The sequence below is a fragment of the Mustelus asterias genome, chromosome 12 (genome assembly GCF_964213995.1).
Source record: "Mustelus asterias chromosome 12, sMusAst1.hap1.1, whole genome shotgun sequence".
Taxonomy (NCBI): Eukaryota; Metazoa; Chordata; class Chondrichthyes; order Carcharhiniformes; family Triakidae; genus Mustelus; species Mustelus asterias.
In genome coordinates this window covers 47,926,894-47,946,685 of record NC_135812.1, presented here as the reverse complement: position 1 = coordinate 47,946,685, position 19,792 = coordinate 47,926,894, and the positions used below count along the sequence as shown (strand labels likewise).

At 46.8% G+C, this 19,792-nt stretch overlaps 1 protein-coding gene across 3 annotated transcripts in view; it reads left to right on the top strand.

The window, feature by feature from the left end:
• LOC144501427 (linker for activation of T-cells family member 2-like) overlaps window positions 1-19,792 on the top strand; it is an 89,656-nt gene that overhangs the window by 32,607 nt on the left and 37,257 nt on the right. The window contains exon 1 of one of the 3 annotated variants that reach the window (XM_078225168.1): window positions 13,553-13,726. The exons of the other annotated variants lie outside the window; for them this stretch is intronic. Within the exon in view, the coding sequence (XP_078081294.1) occupies window positions 13,678-13,726 (49 nt within the window). The 5' untranslated portion in view covers window positions 13,553-13,677. Of the gene's footprint in view, window positions 1-13,552; window positions 13,727-19,792 lie in introns of those variants that run through there. 3 annotated transcript variants of the gene reach the window in all.

Below are 19,792 nucleotides of genomic sequence, written 5' to 3'. Positions count from 1 at the left end.
ATCAGAGCCAGAGGCTCTGCAATCACTTCTCTTGCCTCCCAGAGAATCCTTGGATAAATCCCATCCGGACCAGGGGATTTATCTATTTTCAGACCCTCCAGAATATCCTGCACATCCTCCTTATCAACTGTAATACTGTCTATTCTACTCCCTTGCAACCCAGTGTCCTCCTCAGCTATATTCATGTCCCCTTGCGTGAACACCGAAGAGAAATATTGGTTCAATGCTTCACCAATCTCCTCCGGTTCCACACATAACTTCCCTCTGCCATCTATAACTGGCCCTAAACTTGCCCTAACCAACCTTCTGTTCTTGACATACCTATAGAACGCCTTAGGATTCTCTTTAACCCTATCCGCCAAAGTCTTCTCATGTCCCCTTTTAGCCCTTCTAAGCTCGCTCTTCAACTCCCTCTTAGCCAATCTAAAGCTTTCTAGTGCACTACCCGAGTGCTCACGTCTCATCCGAACATAAGCCTCCTTTTTCTTTTTAACCAACAAAGAAACTTTTTTGGTGCACCACGGTTCCCTAGCCCTACCAATTCCTCCTTGCCTGACAGGGACATACCTATCACAGACTCGCAGTAGCTGCTCCTTGAAAAAACTCCACATGTCGGACGTTCCCAGTCCCTGTAATCTCCTAGTCCAACCTATGTTTCCTAATTCTCTCCTAATAGCCTCATAATTACCCTTCCCCCAGCTAAAACCATTGGCCCCGAGGTTCATGCCTATCCCTTTCCATCACTAAGGTGAACGTAACCGAATTGTGGTCACTATCACCAAAATGCACACCAACTTCCAAGTCTAGCACCTGGTCTGGCTCATTTCCCAGCACCAGATCCAATATAGCCTCACCTCTAGTTGGCCTGTCTACATACTGAGTCAAAAAACCTTCCTGCACGCTTTGAACAAAAACTGACCCCTCTAACGAGCTAGAGCTATAACAATTCCAGTCAATATTAGTCAAGTTAAAATCCCCCATAACAATTGCCCTATTACTGACCTGACGTCCTCCACCGAGTAGGGCAGATTGCGGGCTTTTATAAAGTGGTAGAGCCGAGTGACCCCAGGATGGCATAGGTCATTATGGAGAGCCTGCAAACGGTCCTCCTGTATACTGGCGCATGTTCCACGCGAGAGGGCATCCGAGGGCTCATTGAGTTTCCCTGGACGATACATGACGTCATAGTTATAGGTGGAGAGTTCAATTCTCCACCGCAAGATCTTGTCATTCTTGATCTTGCCCCTCTGCGTGTTATTAAACATGAACGCCACGGACCGCTGGTCCGTGATCAGGGTGAACCGTTTTCCCGCCAAGTAATGGCGCCAGTGGCTGACGGCCTCCACAATGGCCTGGGCCTCCTTTTCCACCGCTGAATGCCGGATTTCGGGGCCTTGAAGGGTGCGGGAAAAAAATGCGACAGGCCTGCCCGCCTGGTTAAGTGTGGTGGCCAGGGCGAAATCAGATGCATCGCTCTCCACCTGAAAGGGGATGGACTCATCAACAGCGTGCATCGTAGCTTTCGCGATGTCGTCTTTTAATTTATCGAAGGCCAATCGGGCCTCTGGCGTTAGGGGAAAAGTAGTGGACTTAATGAGCAGACGGGCTTTGTCCGCGTAATTGGGAACCCACTGCGCATAATAAGAGAAGAAGCCTAAGCATCTTCTCAGTGCTTTTGCACTAGCAGGCAAGGGAAGTTCAGAAAGGGGGCGCATACAGTCTGGATCAGGGCCAATGACCCCGTTTTCCACCACGTATCCCAGGATGGCTAAACGGCGCGTACGGAACACACACTTCTCCCTGTTGTAGGTCAGGTTCAGGCGAGATGCAGTGCGTAGGAAATTCAGGAGATTCGTGTCGTGGTCCTGCTGGTCATGGCCGCAGATGGTGACATTATCCAGGTACGGGAAGGTAGCCCGCAGCCCGTTCTGGTCCACCATTCATAGCACGCTGGAAGACCGAGACCCCATTGGTGACACCAAAGGGAACCCTGAGAAAGTGATACAAGCGACCATCCGCCTCAAAAGCCGTGTATTTTCGGTCCTCTGGGCGACTGGGGAGTTGGTGGTAGGCAGACTTGAGGTCTATGGTGGAGAACACCCGGTACTGCGCAATCTGATTGACCATATCAGATATGCGCGGGAGGGGATACGCATCCAGCTGCGTGTATCGATTAATGGTCTGACTATAGTCAATGACCATCCGGGGTTTGTTCCCGCTCTTGACCACCACGACCTGCGCTCTCCACGGACTAGCGCTGGGTTGTATGATCCTTTCTTTGAGGAGCTGCTGAACCTCAGATCGAATGAAGATCCGATCCTCAGCGCTGTAACGCCTACTCTTAGTCGCAATGGGCTTGCAGCCTGGCACAAGATTCTGGAACAGGGAGGGTGTGGTGATCTTCAGCGTCGAGAGGCTACAGGCGGGGCGCGTTGGGCAATTTGGAGGCTGCTGCTGTTCTCCCACTGAAAGCGAAGGGAGTGGCCCACCGTACTGTAGGGTTACACTCCTCAAGTGGACCATGAAGTTAAGTCCGAGAAGTATTGGCGCGCAAAGGTACGGCAACACTAGGAGCTTGAAACGCTCGTAAATTGTGCCTTGCACCGTTAAAGTTACCACGCAACTCCCTAGCACGGTGACAGACCGGGACCTCGATGCCATAGAAATTGTCTGTTTGACAGGTTGAATCCGGAGTCCACACCGCTTCACAGTGTCTGGGTGGATAAAGCTCTCAGTGCTCCCGCTGTCAAACAGACAATTAATCAAGTGGTCATTTACCTGGATGTTCATCATAGATTTGTCAAGTCTATGAGGCTTGGCCTGGTCCAGGATGATCGACGCCACCGTTGGTTCATGAGCGCCACTGCAGGCAGCTGAAATCGACGAGGATGACCCCTGCTGGTCGTTCGCGGTCAGTGCCGACCAACATGGCCGCTCCCATAGGTCGCACGTGGGTGATGGCGCCAAACTCAGCGACCCCTGGTGGTCACACATCTCCGACTCCGTCGACCGTAATGGCGTCGTCCTGGCCTCACACGTGGACGAAACCCTCGATGATTTCGACGACGAAGAACCGGGCTCTGAGGAATCGCAGGCCGCACTGCCGTTCCTAGATTTAGATTGGCACACTTTCGAATAGTGCCCCTTCTTACCGCAGGCGGAGCACAACACAGCCTTAGCGGGACACCGTTGCCGAGTATGCTTCGCTCCCCCACAGAAGTAACACCGCGGGCCGCCCGGAGCTGCTGCCGTCGTCTGGCCCGAGTGTGAGCACGCCATTACGCAGCATTTCGAACCCGAGGGACGAGGAGGGATTGGCGACTGCTCCTGCCACGTTGTCTCCACGTGGTCTTCAGGATACAATACTAGGCTTTTGGAGGCCGTCTCCAGCATCTCCGCTAGCTCTATTGCCTGGGTACGGTCAAGGTTACCTTTCTCCAGTAGTTTAAGTCGAATGTACGACGATCCGACTCCCGCCACAAACGCATCTCGGGCGAGGTCGTTCATACTCTGCTCAGCCGACACAGCTTTGCAGTTACAGCCCCTGGCTAGCTGTAGGAGCTCGTTCGCGTATTCCTCCATCGTTTCGCCAGACTGCCGTCGTCGAGTGGCTAAGAGGTAACGAGCGTGTATTTCGTTGGGCGGTTTGATATAACGCTTCTTCAGAAGCTCGAGGGCCTTTGTGTAATCGGTGGCCGCACGGATCGCGAGGTAGACAGTGTCACTTACCCTCGCATGGAGGACCCGGAGTCTGTCATCATCTGTGGTGACCGCTGCGGAGGCTGCTAGGTAGTCTTCGAAACACTTCAGCCAGTGGTCGAAGGTGTTAGAAGCGCCCACCGCACGTGGATCTAGTGTAAGGCGTTCCGGCTTCAGTATCTGCTCCATACTCTCTTTTTTTTTCTTCGACGAGAGTTTATTTACAGCAAATAAAATTGATGCACGTTATCATACACGAGGCTTGATGCTCAGGAAATAAAGGCTTTTATTTGCTGTAACAAAGCAGCTAACAATTATATACACGATCCCAGACTGAGGGGTCCCAGCCAGAGCAGAGACCTTTATACCTCTCCCAGGAGGCGGAGCCCGACTGGGATGTACCACAACGCAACAATACAAATGTGTAACAACCCCACCCTAACCCCAACAGCAACAAGTAGCACAACCCATCCCTAACCCAACAGCAACATATGTACATACTTGTAGTACTGGCCAGACCCTGGCTCAGTACTATCCAGTGGGAACCAACGATGGTTCACCACAAGTGGGTACATCAAGCTGGTAGCACGATTGACAGAAAACTAAAGCTGATTTCCTCAATGTCCTGGTCAAAGATTACCCCTCTGCCAGTATTACTAAGAACAAATGATTGGGTCATTATCTCATTGCTGTTTGTTGGAGAATGCTGTGTCCAAATTGACTGCTGTGGTTCCCACAATGAAACAATAACTACACTTCCAAAATATTTGATTGGTTACAAAGCACTTTGAGGCTCGTAAGGTTGTGAATGAAAGGCACTATACAAATTCAAGTCTTTATTTATCTCACTGCTGTTTGTGGGGCATTGCAGCACACAGGTTGGCAGCTGCATTTGCTGACTTTACAATAGGAATTACGATTCAAAAAATAATTTGTGGTTGTGTTGTGCTCAGGACGTGGAAGGTGCTGTATATGTGGAAGATGCTTCATCCTTTACACTATCCCTTGTTGATTATTCAGTAAAGCAATTTCTGCACACTCCTTTTGTTTAAAACAGATCTTCATCGAGTTTTGAAAATACCAACAACCTCGCTACAGATAGCTGCTGCAAACAAAGTGTAACCATTCATTTCGGGATAAGTGACCTGTCAATTCCACTAGCCCAGACAGACAGTCAGCCGTGGGAGAGTGATAGCATTCAGTACTCTGAGTCAGCATGTTATGGGTTCAAGCCCCATTCCAGACTTGAGTGCATGATCTAGGCAATGCAGTACTGAGGGAGTGCTGCAATTTTGGATGTGCTGTCTTTTGAATTAGATATTTTCCTGAGGCTCCAGCTGCCCTCTGAAAGATCCCGTGAAGCTATTTGAAGAAAGCGGAGTAACCTTCTCCAAATATTTATCCTCCATCAGCAGCATCATCCAGATTATCTGGCCTTGTTCCTGCTTCTGGGATCTTGCTTTTCACAAATTAGTTGCCACATTTCTGAATATTAGAACAATAAGTAAAGATCAGTGGACGAAAATAGAGGCCTTTTGGAATGTGGGTGCCAAGATGTATGCCTAAAATTCTACATACAGACCTTGGGACAAACAATGCGGTGCTTGAAATCGCAAGAGCAAAAAGAACTCTTTAGGAAGTGACATCCAGAAAAGGAAACGTCAGTATTTTGACCGTTTGATCAGAGCTGAAAAACGTCAGAGATACAGGGGAAACTGGAGGGCAGCAGAAAGGTTTGACCTAGGTGTAGGTGAGTGATGGACATCACAAGCGGGCTCGAGTAGATGTGTGAGGATGGCACAAGATAGACGAGCACAAAGCACCATTACAGCAGATCTCCCGGATGGAGTAGCTGCAAGTAGCAGCAGAACAGAGACTGCACTGCAATGGGGGTTGAGTGTTTCGCAATGTCTTGAAGCTGAGAGAGTTACAATGCACATGCAAATTCTTTCATCCTTTATGCATTTATAATTCATTCTTGAGATGTGACAAAGGCAGCATTTATTGCCATTCCTTAGTTGCCCGTGAGAAGTTGGTGGTGAGCCATCTTTTTTCACAGCTGCAGTCAATGTGATGAAGGCACTCCTATACTGACTGCTGTTAGATAAGCAGGATTTTGAATCAATGACAGTGAAGGAGCATTGATATATGTCCATGTTGGGCTGTTGTGTGATTAAAAGGCAATTTGGAGGTGATGACTGTTCCCATACACCACCTGCCCGTCTCTGGGTGGGTGATAGAGACATTGGGTGTTGAGCTCCATAGAGGAGGTGTTAGCAGACTTCCTTTCTGGGCTTTCCACTCGCAATTTCTTTGATTAGTATTTTAAATTCAGGTCTGTGGTTATATCCAATCTTATCATCCATCTTGAGCAAACAGAGATGATTAAACTTTGATCAGCAAGAGAGGAATTGGTTTTCAGTTTAAAGATGGGATTGTTGTTTAAAGTTGAATTTAGGGATTTGGATGAAGTTGCAAAAACATCCAATGAGATAATTGTAGAATTAGAATATATTTTATTATCAGATTGTGCCTTTAGACTCCAGCAGGTGCAGGAAAATTCCCTGAACTGTCTAGTTTCTTGTTTTTAGCTGTATTGTAACCCTTGTGCAAATACTGATACTACAGTAAAACCAATAATCTGATCACTTATCTCATTGGTAATTGGGGAAGTTTTCTGTGCACAACTTGATAGCTACATTTCTGCACTATAATAGTGATTACACCTCGTATCTGGTCTTATGGCGCAGTGGGTGGTGGCCCTGCTTCTGAACCTGAAGCTCCGGTTTCGAGTCTCTATCCAGGACTTGATGACCAAGGAAGATGTGTTCATAATGCAGCCAAGCAGGTTGAGTATCAACCTGCAAAATCCTTCCGACACTTGCCAATGGCAGACGTAGGAGTGGGAGATTCCTGGTCAGCCACATCTTGGAAAGAAATTGAGGCCTCCACCATAGTTCAGCTATGCATGTAAAAGTACGTGTTGCTACAAATTTGCAGCAAATCACCACCACACTTCAGATATGAGTATGTGCTTTAGGAACAGGAGTAGGTACTTGGCCATCCAATGAGAATATGGCTGATCTAGTTGTAACCTCAACTCCACATTCCTGCCTACCCCGAATAAACCTTCACCCTCTTGCTTATCAAGAATCTATCGAGCTCTGCATTAAAATTCTCCCAAAAATTTTCTAAGTGTCGTAGCGGCAAGAATAATGAAGTGATCTGTGCCGGTCTCTCAGGAGCGTGCCGCACCGCAATCCTCCCACAGAGGTAGGAGCAGTACAGGGGGGGGGGGGGGGGGGGGGGGGGGGGGGCCTAAACACACCAGTGAGCCCAGCTTCAGAGCTCTCGGGCACCATTTCACAAGGGCACCCTGATCTATCAGTGCACTCCCCCACCTCCTCCCCCCTGTCTCCATAGACATCGACACACCCATCCTCATCAGCATATTTCCCCTGCCTGACCCCTGACATGCCCCCTCATCATGACCCCTGACACGCCCACCCTTTGGCATTGCCCCGTCATATCCAGGGTATCCAACCTGCACACTGGCACACCGAGTGTCCGGTAGTCACTACTGGGGCCCTGTCCAATGGGCACCACCTAGCCATGTCCCCGACCGCCTAGGGGGCTTCAATGGCTTCCGAGCCCCCCCTGGCATGACCATCGCAGAAGTGATTCTTGCTGTTATCACGCTGCGCTTGAAGATCGGAGACTTCCGTGCACTGGGATTTCAACAGGCTATGCATTTTTAAATGCTACATTAAATACACTAATTGACCTCAGGCACGATTCTCCTGGCCATTATAAAAGGGCCAGGAGACTTGCAAACTGCTTGGAGCTGGGCTCAAAACCGATTTATAGGTCCCCGCACTATTCTCCGTAATAATGTGATGGCCTGAGGATATGAACAATGCGATATAAGTGCAAGTTCTTTTTGTTTATATTTTAACATGAGGTTGATGCTTTTCATCTTTATTTCGGCCATTTTTATCTCGTGCCTGTTTTCTCCCTTGTTCCTGCTTCTTTCTGACTCTCTCCGAAGATTTTGGAAGCGACAGAGTAAAGCTAAAGGGTGATTTTTGATTGGCTAAGTGTCAAATGCCGCACCATTTTCTTTGTTCAATTAAACAGCAATCCCTAATTGTGTTAAAGTTCATCGTGACAGGAAGGGCTGCTAACATGAATAAGCTTGTAGACAGTCGGCAGAGTCAGGGCACACCCACGTGAGTGTGCGTTAAAGGTTAATGGAGCACTGTGAAAGGCCAGGGCAAAGCAAGATATTAAATATAGAAAACTGCACAGCTCTGGGAGAAGGATGTGCAATTCTCTTCTTTGTTGTCCAGCCCTGATCATTTAGAGCCTCTGTCCTTCCCATCCTAATCACCCAATGCCTCAGAGCTTATGGTAGGAGGTTATCTTGCAGGAGGTACCTCCAGGAGGCCAATTCACATTGTTATCTGTGGGAATTTACTGTGCATCAGTTGGCTGTTGCATTTCTTATGTAATGTCATTGACCATACTTTCAAAGCATATCACTGTCTGTGAAGAACATTGGGGACATCATGAGGATCTGTGAGACCATGTATGGTTGCAAATTCCTCCTTCTGTTTTTTTTTTGTTGATTTCTTGATGTTTCCTTTGTTTAATTCAAGAATGCAAAAGATGCACAGTCTTCGGAATGGGCTTTTCCTGTGCTGAAATATTAATGAATCATTGAGAGCATGATTCTCCACTTCGGATTTGGTGATCTGAAATAAGAACAGAAAGTGTCAGAAAAACTCAGCAGGTCTGACAGCATCAGCAGAGAGAGGAACAGAGTTAATGTTTCGAATCCAATGTGATTCATCTTCGGAACTTTCTTATCTCAGTCCTAAACATTCATCCCCTCATTCTGAGGCTATACCTCCTTGCTCAACACTCTTTTTGACCCAGGGAAACATTCTCTCAGCATCTACCCTGTCAAGCCCTCTCAGAATCTTGTATGTTTCAATAACATCTCTCACTCTGCTAGGCTCTAAAGAATAGTTTATCTAGTGGTGTCACAAGTAGGCTTACATTAACACTGCAATGAAGTTAGTGTGAAAATCCCCTAATTGCCACACTTCAGCACCTATTTGGGTACACTGAGGGAGAATTTAACATGGCCAATGCACCTAACCAGCATGTCTTTCGGACTGTGTGAGGAAACCGGAGCACCCAGAGGAAACCCACGCAGACATGGAGAGAATGTGCAGACTCTGCACAGACAATGACCCAAACCAGGAATCAAACCTGGGTCCCTGGTGAGGCAGCAGTGCTAACCACTGCCACTGTGCTGCTCGTTGTGCCACCTTGCCACTGGTAATAGGGGACTCTTTCTACTCGGTCTCTCCTCATTTACAACCCTCCGATCCCAGGAATTAATTTAGTGAACCTTTGCTGTACTACCACCAAGGCAAGTATAGTCTTCCTTAGATCCAGACCAAAACTGCGCACACTACTCCATGTATGGCTTGATGAGCACCCTTTATATTGCAGCAACATTTCCTATTCTTGTACTTCAAACTGAACATACCTATTATCATCTGAATTGCCTGTTGCACCTGCATGTTAACTTTCTGTGTTTCATGTGAAAATGGCACCCAATTCCCTTTGAACATTTAGGTTTCTCATCATTTAAAAAAAATAATTCTGCTTTTCTATTCCTCTTACTCAATTAAATAACCTCACATTTCCCCATACTATAGTCTATCTGTGATGCACTATCAATCAAGCAAAGACTAGTTAGTATGCAAGAACAAATAGGCTTTTATTCACAAAAGACTTGGAGCACACCCATGCTGATGAACTGGTCCGGCGACTGAGGCAGGGGGGCAGTCACCTTTATACCTGGACCAGGGGGGGAGGAGTCTCAGGCAGGGCCGGCAGGGGCATGCCCAGGCATGTCACACACACACACACAGGCAATAAGCTAACAGTGGTTTACCACATTCACCCCCTGCTTTTAAAAAAGAGTCCGGCGGGGGTGAGGTGGGTGGAACGATATTTACAGAATTACAAATTTACAAGTTCAGTCTCTCTGGGGGCTTGATCTGCCGCTGCGACCGCCATAGTGCCGGTTGTGGTGTTGGTTCCGGTGGCCGCGGTGTTGGTTCAGGCTCCAGGCCGTAGTCGCTCGTCGTCTGTAGTCCCTTCCGATTGTCGGGTGCATGGTGGCGGCTCCTGGGGCTCAGGCGTGCTGTATATGGGGGTTGGGGGTGTGGGGTTGTGGGTCTTCGTGGTCCCTGGGGCACCTGCGGGTGCCAGGTCTCGAATGGAGACCGTGTCCTCCCGCCCATCGTGGTACGCCACATAGGCGTATTGGGGGTTGGCGTGGAGGAGCTGGACCCTTTCAACCAGGGGGTCCGGCTTATGGGTCCTCACGTGCTTCCGGAGCAGGACAGGGCCTGGGGTCGTCAGCCACGACGGTAGTGAGGTCCCCGAGGAGGACTTCCTGGGGAAAACAAACATCCTTTTGTGAGGGGTAGCATTGGTAGCTGTGAAAAGGAGTGATCTAATAGAGTGTAGTGCATCAGGGAGGACCTCTTGCCAGCGGGTGACTGGAAGACCTTTAGACCTCGGAGCTAGTAAAACGGCCTTCCAGACTGTCGCGTTCTCCCTCTCTACCTGTCCGTTCCCCCTGGGGTTGTAGCTGGTGGTCCTACTCGAGGCTATGCCTTTGGAGAGCAAACAGAGAGTGGGGGAAAAGGCCCATTATATTCCATGGTGACGCTCTTAAGGTGACACAGGAAATCTAGCCCCAGGAGTACGGCAGGGCAGAGTTGTGGCAGCACGAGAAGCCTGAAGTTTTTGTACACTGTGCCCCGTACAGTCAGGGTCGCCACGCAGTACCCGAGGGCAACCACCGAGTGGGACTTTGAAGCCATGGAGATCGATTGCTTCACTGGCAGTACTGAAAGGGCGTAGCGACTCACTGTGTTAGGGTGAATAAAGCTCTCCGTACTCCCACAGTCAAATAAACAGTTTGTAGTTCGACCGTTTACCTCTGTCCATCATGGACCTGGCGAGTTGATGAGGCCTGGATTGGTCCAGCGTAACCGAAGCCACCGTTGGATTTTGCGACGCAGCTGACGGCCTCCAAGATGGCGGCCCGCATGGCTCACACGCAGCTGAAGGCGTCCAAGATGGCGGCCCGCATGGCTCACACGCAGCTGAAGGCGTCCAAGATGGTGGCCCGCACGGCTCACACGCAGCTACCGGCACCCAAGATGGCGGCCCCCGTGGGTCGCATGCGGCGCAACTGGGCTTGGAGGTCGACTTCGTCCTGCATACCTTCGCATAATGGCTCTTCTTTCCACACCCGGAGCAGATCGCATCCTTCGCCGGGCAGCGTTGTCGGAGGTGCTTCCCCAGGCCGCAGAAGTAGCACTTCAGGCCTCCAGAGACTGCTGCAGCGGTCGGGTCATTGGTGGGACGTGGCGTGGCGTAGGCCTGCGGCCCTCCTGAGTACAGAGGTGGTGGCGACTGCGGCGTCCACAATGCGCCCCCGTGGTCGGGGGTATAGGCCTCGAGATTACGGAAGGGCACCTCTAATGAGTCGGCAAGCGCTACAGTCTTTTGTAGGTCCAGCCCACCTGTTCCAGCAGTCATTGTCGGATATAGTTTGATCTGATACCCGTGACATAAGCATCTCTGATTAAGTCCTCAGTGTTTTGGGCGGCTGTTACAGCCTTGCAGTTGCAGGCCCTGCCAAGTGCTCGCAACGCACGCAGGAATTGGTCGCCTAATTCTCCTGGCTGTTGTCTGCGAGTAGCCAGAAGATGTCTGGCATAGATTACATTAGTCTGTTTGTTGTACTGGCCTTTTAAAAGTTCGATTGCATCCTCGTAAGTTTCAGCGTCTCTAATCATCGAGGATACTTGATTGCTTACCCGGACATGGAGCACGTATAGCTTGTCGGTTTCGGTCCAGACGACAGAGGGGGAGGCGGTGAGGAAAGTTTAGAAACATCGCAGCCAGTGATCGAAGCTGTTAGAGGCTCCTACGGCTTGAGGATCCAATTCTAATCTATCGGGTTTTAGTATCTGCTCCATCCCAAAACTTTTTGCGAATAAAATTGATGCACTATCAATCAAGCAAAGACTAGTTTGTATGCAAGAACAAATAGGCTTTTATTCGCAACCAGTTCATCAGCATGGAGCACACCCATGCTGATGAACTGGTCCGGCAGGGGGGTTGGGAGCATTCACCTTTATACCTGGACCAGGGGGGGGAGGAGTCGCCGGCAGGGGCATGCCCAGGCATGTCACACACACACATACACAGGCAGTAAGCTAACAGTGGTTTACCACAATCTGCCACCTTCTTACCTGCTCACTTAACCTATCTATATTATTGTGCAAATCCTTTGTCTTCTCGCAGCTTATTTTCCCAGCTAATGCTGCAATGTCAAACTTGATATGTTACCTCAGTCCCCTCATCTAAATCATTTAAATAAGATTGTGAATAGCTGAGGCCCCAGCACCGATCCTTGTGACAGTTCACTAGTGATGGCCAGTTTACTGTCTTTTTTTTTGTCCTTTAACCAATCTTCTATCCATGCTGATATATTACCCCCAGCCTTGCAAGCCCTTATCTTGTTAAAATGCTGGCAAAGACAAATATGCCCACATCCCGTGAAAGAATAAAGTAAAGAACCTGTTGTGTGACATCTTATTGAATACCTTCTGAAAATCCAGATGTACTACATCCTCTAGTTTCACTTTATCTACCTTGCTTGTTGTTGTATCTTTATAAACGTTAATAGAATTGTCCTTAAATAAATCTATGCTAATCATACAATTTTCCAAGTGTTCTGTTATGATTTCCTTAAGAATAGATTCCAGCATTTCCCAGAGAACTTGTTTGCTCTTCTGTAGTTCCCTGTTTTCTCTCACCCTTCTTTTCATGAATAGCAGTGTTACATTTGCTGACTTCCAATCCTCTGGGATTATCCCAGAATCTAGAGAATTTTGGGAAAGCAACCACCTCTTCTAGAACCCTGGCATTTAGGTCTAATGGATTTGTTGAATTTTAACCCCATCAATTTCTTCAGTACTTTTTCCATACTAATGCTACTTTAAGATCTTCACCCTCGTTAGGCCCTTGGTTCCTCATTATTTCAGATTTTTAAAAATGTAACTTCTAATTTCCGGCCGTTAACACCAGCAAGATTCTCTGGTGAATTGAGATTTGGCTGAGTGCCAAATTCTCTCTCCTCGCTTGCAGCAGTGGCAGGACGTGAATGGCTGAAAAATATTTGTTCAATATCTCTGTCGTGATTCCACATTACAATTTCTCGTCTCCGTTTCTAAGGGACCCACGTTTGCTTTTACCAATTTTCTTTTTTACATACTAGTAGAAACACCACAACTGGCCACAATTAGAAGAACAGTTAATTTTCATTCTATTTTCACCCTCTTTAACATTTTCTAGACATCCTCTGCGGGTTTCTAAAACTCTTCCAATCCTCCGGCTTAGTCCGCTTCTTGGCATATCATAAGCCTCTTCATTTAATCTAATACTAAGCAACAGATCACTTTCCCAAGGTGTTTCATCTTTTCGATGTAATGTGAGTTACACCATTGCTTACCTGCTGAAATATAATTAGTGGAGAGGAATGAAAGAATCTGTACTGAGAAGTCCCAAGCAAGGTAGCAGTACCACTTTAAGAAGCACCACTGCATTTTCCCATGCTAGGCCATTAGGTTGAAGCATTTGCAGTGAGAAAGCAGTAATCGATGTGAATGTGCAATAGACTTACTGCAGATGAGACGTCTGCATGTGTTCCCAGAGCCTCGCAGGCCAGTTTCGATTAAATATGCAAAGCAGCCACATGATGTGTCTTAAAACACTTCAGAAATGGTGAAAGATGTTGTACTCGAACAGTAAGCAAACCAAATTGAAATAAACTAAGGAGAGAGGAGTGGAAGATTCCTGATCAAAGAAGGGGGCATGGTCAAAAACCTGAAAGCAACGAAGACAGTAAATAAATTGAGAAAAGGTAAAGAGAGAGAGTGTGACAGGTTTGACGAGGTAAGAAGAGATTGTGCGATAAGATATGTCATAGGCCTGTGTGGTCCAGTGTGCTCGGAGGCCCCTTATAAAAGTAGCTACATTCGGATTGTAGATTAAACTGACCACTAAACAGCATTAACCACCACAGCTGGAGCAAGTCCTTCTTCACTTCCTGTGTAGCTAAAACCTTTGAAGAGTGTTTCACCATCAGTGTGCTGACATTTTCGACTTCAGTTCTCTCTCTCTCTCTCTCTCCCCACACCCCCCCCACCACCCACCCTCATGACAGAAGACTACATTTTTTGATAGTTTTAAACTGCTGCTAGTGATTGTGGTGCGGCCATTGAAGTAATGGTGACTGCTTGAGCCCTATGCAGTGCCATCGGCACTGAGAGCTCTTTAGTCCTCAGTCTGATTCTCCCATGCAGCTGGGGGAGGTGCCATTATCTGGATGGGATGTTAAAACTAAGGTCCTGACTGCTCTCTTGGGTAGGCTAGAGGGAGATGGTGGTGTAGTGGTAATGTGATTGAATAGTAATCCAGAGGCCCAGGCTAATGTTCTGGGGACATGGGTTCAAATCCTACCATGGCAGCTGGTGGAATTTAAATTCAATTAATAAATCTGGAATTGAAAACTAGTGTCAGTAATGATAACCCTGAGATGATCATTGATTGTAGTGAAAACCCATCTGGTTCATTCATGTCCTTTAGGGAAGGAAAAAAGGGTGGTACAGTTGTTAGCACTGCTGCCGAACAGTGCCGGGGACCCAGGTTCAATTCCGGCCTTGGGTGACTGTGCGGAGTCTGCACGTTCTCCCCGTGTCTCCAGGATTTCCTCCAGGTGTTCCAGTTTTTTCCTATACTCCAAAGATGTGCAGGTTAGGTGGATTAGCCATGGTAAATTGCGCCTTGGTGTCAGGAGGATTGGCAGGGCAAATGCGCGGATTTAAGGCATGGATGGGATTGCTGTTGGTGCAGTATCGATGGGCCAAATGGCCTCCTAATGCACTTTGGTGATTCTATGATTCTATGAAATCTGCCGTCTTTCCCTGGTCTGGCCTACATGCGACTCCAAACCCACAGCGATGTGGTTGACTCTTAACTGCCCTCTGAAAGGGTGTGGCAAGCCACTCAGCTCAAGGACAATTAGAGATGGGCAACAAAGGCTGGCCTTGCATCACTAACATTTTCTAGACATCCTCTGCGGGTTTCTAAAACTCTTCCAATCCTCCGGCTTAGTCCACTTCTTGGCATATCATGTGCTCTGGGAACACATGCAGACGTCTCATCTGCAGTAAGTCTATTGCACATTCACATCGATTACTGCTTTCTCACTGCAAATGCTTCAACCTAATGGCCTAGCATGGGAAAATGCAGTGGTGCTTCTTAAAGTGGTACTGCTACCTTGCTTGGGACTTCTCAGTACAGATTCTTTCATTCCTCTCCACTAATTATATTTCATGAAAGAATAAAAGAAAAAAGTATATATATATTTTTAAAAACACTGGTGCTATTTCGGAGAAGAGTAGAGGAGTTCTTCCTAGTGTCCTGGACCAATGTGAATCCCGCAACCAACATCATTAAAGCAAACCTTTTCTGGTCATTATTATGCTGTTTGTGTGATCTTGCTAAGCGCAAAATTGCATTACACACTTCAGCCGGAATTGTCTGGCCATTCACGCCAGTGGGATTCTCTGGTCTCGCTGTGGTGAATGGAGATTTGGCTGAGCACCAACTTCTCTGTCCTCGCTGGCAGCAAAGGTGGGCCCAATGTTATGGAACTACATAAATGTAAGAGAATCATGAAGGGCCTCCCCGGGAATAACAGTGTGTCTGTTTCTTTCAGGGGCTATCTATTTCCAGTTGTTAATTGGTTGTCAACAGTTGTGTTTTTCGTTGTTGTTGTTAGCTAAACCTGACTTACTTGTCTTCTCATGATTCTCACTTAATATCATTTTCCAATCTCCCCCATTTTCTTGTATTATTCTGGAGCCTTGTGTGAGGACGGTTTTTCAGAGTGGGTAAAATGTAACTATTTCATGCCGCGTTTTTAAAAAAATCATCTAATAAATTGCAGTCTCAATTTTTTGTCATTAACTGTAGAACAAAAGCAGAAAATGCTGGAAAAACTCAGCCGGTCTGGCAGCATCTGTGGAGAGAGAAAAACAGAGCTAATGTTTTGAGTCCGTATGACTCTTCCCTGGAGTTAGAGAGGGAGGAATGTGATGGATTTTATACTGTTTAAGGGAGGGATGGGGCACAATGAGTCAGGGATAGGTGGGAGCTCAGAGATTTGAGTAAGATGTCATGGGACAAGACAAAGGGAGTATTAGTGGTAGTGTTAAAGACTAAAAAAGGTGCTAATAGAGGCAGAACGGTAAGATAGCAACACCCAACTATAGCACAATCTGTTTGGAGATAAGGACCTACAGTCTTAGCTGGGACTTTTATCCTGTCAAGCTCACAAAATATATTTCTGAAATTTGGTGAAAATGAGCTATAAAAACACACATTAACCCATTAATTACAGCAGGAGCTGAATAATTGTCCAGGGCCTCATTTGTTTGGCTTTGGCTGGGTACCTCTTTGCCATGTTTGGAGCGGTTCTGTGATCTATAGCATTCTTTATTCGTGGTGACGATTTGATGGTAAGAAAACTTGCATTTAAAGCACCTTTATTCTGTTCTTGATGATGCCCAAAGTGAGAATTAATTCTGAAATGTAGTCACTGCTTTATTGGCAAATGCAGGAGGATATGTATGCACAGCAAGACTCCAGAACACACCAAACCAAATGAATCAATGTTAGCATTGTTGATTGAGGGATAAATATAGGCCAGCAGCATTCCCTGATCCTCTTCAAATATTAGTATAGGATCTTTTGCATCCCCCATGTATTCCTTCTGCCATTACGTCCACTCTATCTTTTGTCTTATACTTGCGTTACTCTGTACTTACCATTTGATGTAAGTACATTTCTTGTTTGTTTCTTTGCCCATTTTTCCCCTCCCCACCTTGAAGACATTGATTTGTTACTGGGCTGTACTTCCATGAATCCCCATTATTTTCAGATAGCTTACATTTAAACCATTACTGTGAATGTCAGCAGCCATTCAGCCTTTCGGTTAAGACCCAGTGTAGGATCATACCGGAGATCAGGTGTAACGCCTTTTTTGTCAGCTTGGATCTAGTATATCTCTTCTTTGGGGGGCATGTGTTACAGTGCACCATTACAGTCTCGCATTACGGTTCACCATTACACCATGTGTATCACAAAAATGATTTACAAGATAGTACCATTTATTTTCCAATTCTTTTCCCGCACCTAGTGGTGCACTAAGGTAGACTTTCATCTGTTTCCATAGCTAGTAATTCCTGGAACAGGTCGCTAGTCAGTTGCCAGGGGCTTATAACTTGAAAGGGGCGCACTCCAAATCCAGCATGACTGACCAGGAATCTCTCCTGCTCTTGCAGCATGTTGGAAAGGTTTTCAGGTTGACACTCAACCTGGTTGGCCATGTTATGAACGCACCTTCCTTGGACATCAAGTCCTGTAGTGGGACTTGAACCCAGAACTTCTGACTTGGAGGCAGGGGCACTACCCACTGTGCCACAAGACCTCCCTGCAGACGTAGACATTTCGGCCAAATAGTCTCTTTCTGTGCTGTAAATCTCTGTGTAATATTAGTAAAATTGGATCAGGTCCTTTAGGACCCTTGGGGGAGAATCTGGTTGTGCCCATCTTTTGGTTGGTTAGTAGGACAAAGACATAATTTTCCCTGAGCAGTCTACCGCAAATGTTAATGTGGGTCCTGGTTCCTGTTTCAGGATGTTTCCTGAAAACTTATCAGAAGTGGCCACAGCAAGTTTGGGCACACTTTACTCAGATTTGTGGATTCTTTTGGTTTTCTGTGAACTTTTGAAGGCCATCACCAAAAGGGAAGCATTTTCCTTTCAGCTTTCATCTGGGCAACAGCAGACATGTTGCTCCTGAATCCACAACATGACTGCTAACTCTCCCATTCCCCTCCAGGATTTAACTTGTGCGGTGACAGGATAACCGGCCCAAGTTGTTCCTCTTCAGCCCGATGAGCTCCCTCTGGATATTTACTTATTGTCAGCAACCTGCTGGAAACTAGCTGATAAGGCCGAAAATTCCTCATTTTGACCGAGTCTTAGACGTTTGGGTTAGTGTTCGGGTCAGCCTGCCGCCTTTCAGAGTGTATGGGATCAGTGTATGTTGAGTATAGAGTTACTCAATTTTTCCCTCTTAGTCTGCAAGGGTTAGTGTGCACTGAGTAAACCTGTGCTGGGAGTGAGTGCTCACTCCTTCCCAAGAGACTGCACTCGTGCAGATAAGCTCTCACTCCCTGTGTCTGAGTGCTTTCACTTAAGCAGATAGCTAGGTGATCTCAAATCATTTCCAGATATTGAACAGAGAATTAACTGTATTTCGGTTAATACGTCTTGTTTTCATGTATTCATAGATTCATAGAAGCCCTACAGTACAGAAAGAGGCCATTCGGCCCATCAAGTCTGCACCGACCACAATCCCACCCAAGCCCTACCCCCCTATCCCTACATATTTTACCCACTAATCCCTCTAACCTACGCATCTCAGGACACTAAGGGGCAATTTTAGCATGGCCAATCAACCCAACCCGCACATCTTTGGACTGTGGGAGGAAACCGGAGCACCCGGAGGAAACCCACGCAGACACGAGGAGAATGTGCAAACTCCACACAGACAGTGACCCAAGCCGGGAATCGAACCCAGGTCCCAGGTCCCTGGAGCTGTGAAGCAGCAGTGCTAACCACTGTGCTACCGTGCCGTGCTCTGAAGTAACATTCCTTAACTTCGATATCAGGCAGAATAACTCCATGCGAGCCAGTACTTTAGGCTTTAACTGCAAATGCTAATAATAAAATAATAGCAGCACCATCACAATATAGATTCTCCAGAAATTGTTACATTTTATTAGCTCCTACATTAAGAAAAAAATAACAAATAGCTAAAGTTGCTGTCCTGCAGTGTAACTTACTTAAATTCATAGCATGGTTGTTTTTCTCACTATCCCCAAGGAAGCTATCTCTCTCTAACTCTCTGAAGTCTTCAACTGAACTCCTTAATTTGAGCCAGACAGGTGGCAAAATATTCTCCCAAAAAATTACAGAACCAAGCAAATTTAAATAACTGTGAAATTCCAAAAGACCAGCCCAAGAGTAAATATATTGAACACCTTCCACGGGGTGTTTGTATTTGAATTGAATGGACTGTCATCCATTGTTATCCATGCCCTCCTGGAAGATAAAAATGAATTTTACAACTTGTTTCCCCGCCCCCCCCCCATTCATTCCTATGATGTAGTTACTGTTAACAAGGCCATCATTTATTGCCCATCCCTAATTTCCCTCGAAGGTGGTAGTGATGCCTTAAACCTCTGCAGTCCATGTGTTATAGCTACATCCACAGTTTTGTTAGGTAGGAAGTTCTGGATTTTGACTCAGTAATAATGAAGGAATGGTGATAGATTTTCAAGTCAGGATGGCGTGTGACTTGAAGGGAAACTTGCATGTAGTGGTGTTCCTATGCATCTCTGCCCTTGTCCTTCTAGGTGGTAGAATTCAAGAGTTTTGAAGATTCTATCCAAGGAGCCTTGGTGAGTGAAGACAGCACATCTTGTAGATGGTATGCACAGCTGTCACTGTGCCCTGGTATTGCAAGGAGTGAATGTCTAAGGTGATGAATGGGTTACCAGCCAAATGGGCTGCTTTATCCTGAATGGCATTCAGCATCTTTGAGTGTTGGAGCTGCACTCATTCAGGTGAGCGGAGAGTATCCCATCACACTCCTGACTTGTGCCTCAAATTGTGAAAACTATTTGAGATGTTAGTGGGGGGTTATTTGGAAATTGCCTCCTGTCAATACAGTATTTATGTGGCTGGTCCAGTTAAGTATCTGGTCAGTAGTGATTCACAGGATGATGATAGGTGATTCAGCAATGGTAATCACATTGAATGTCAAGCCAAGATGGTTCAGCTCTCCCTTGTTG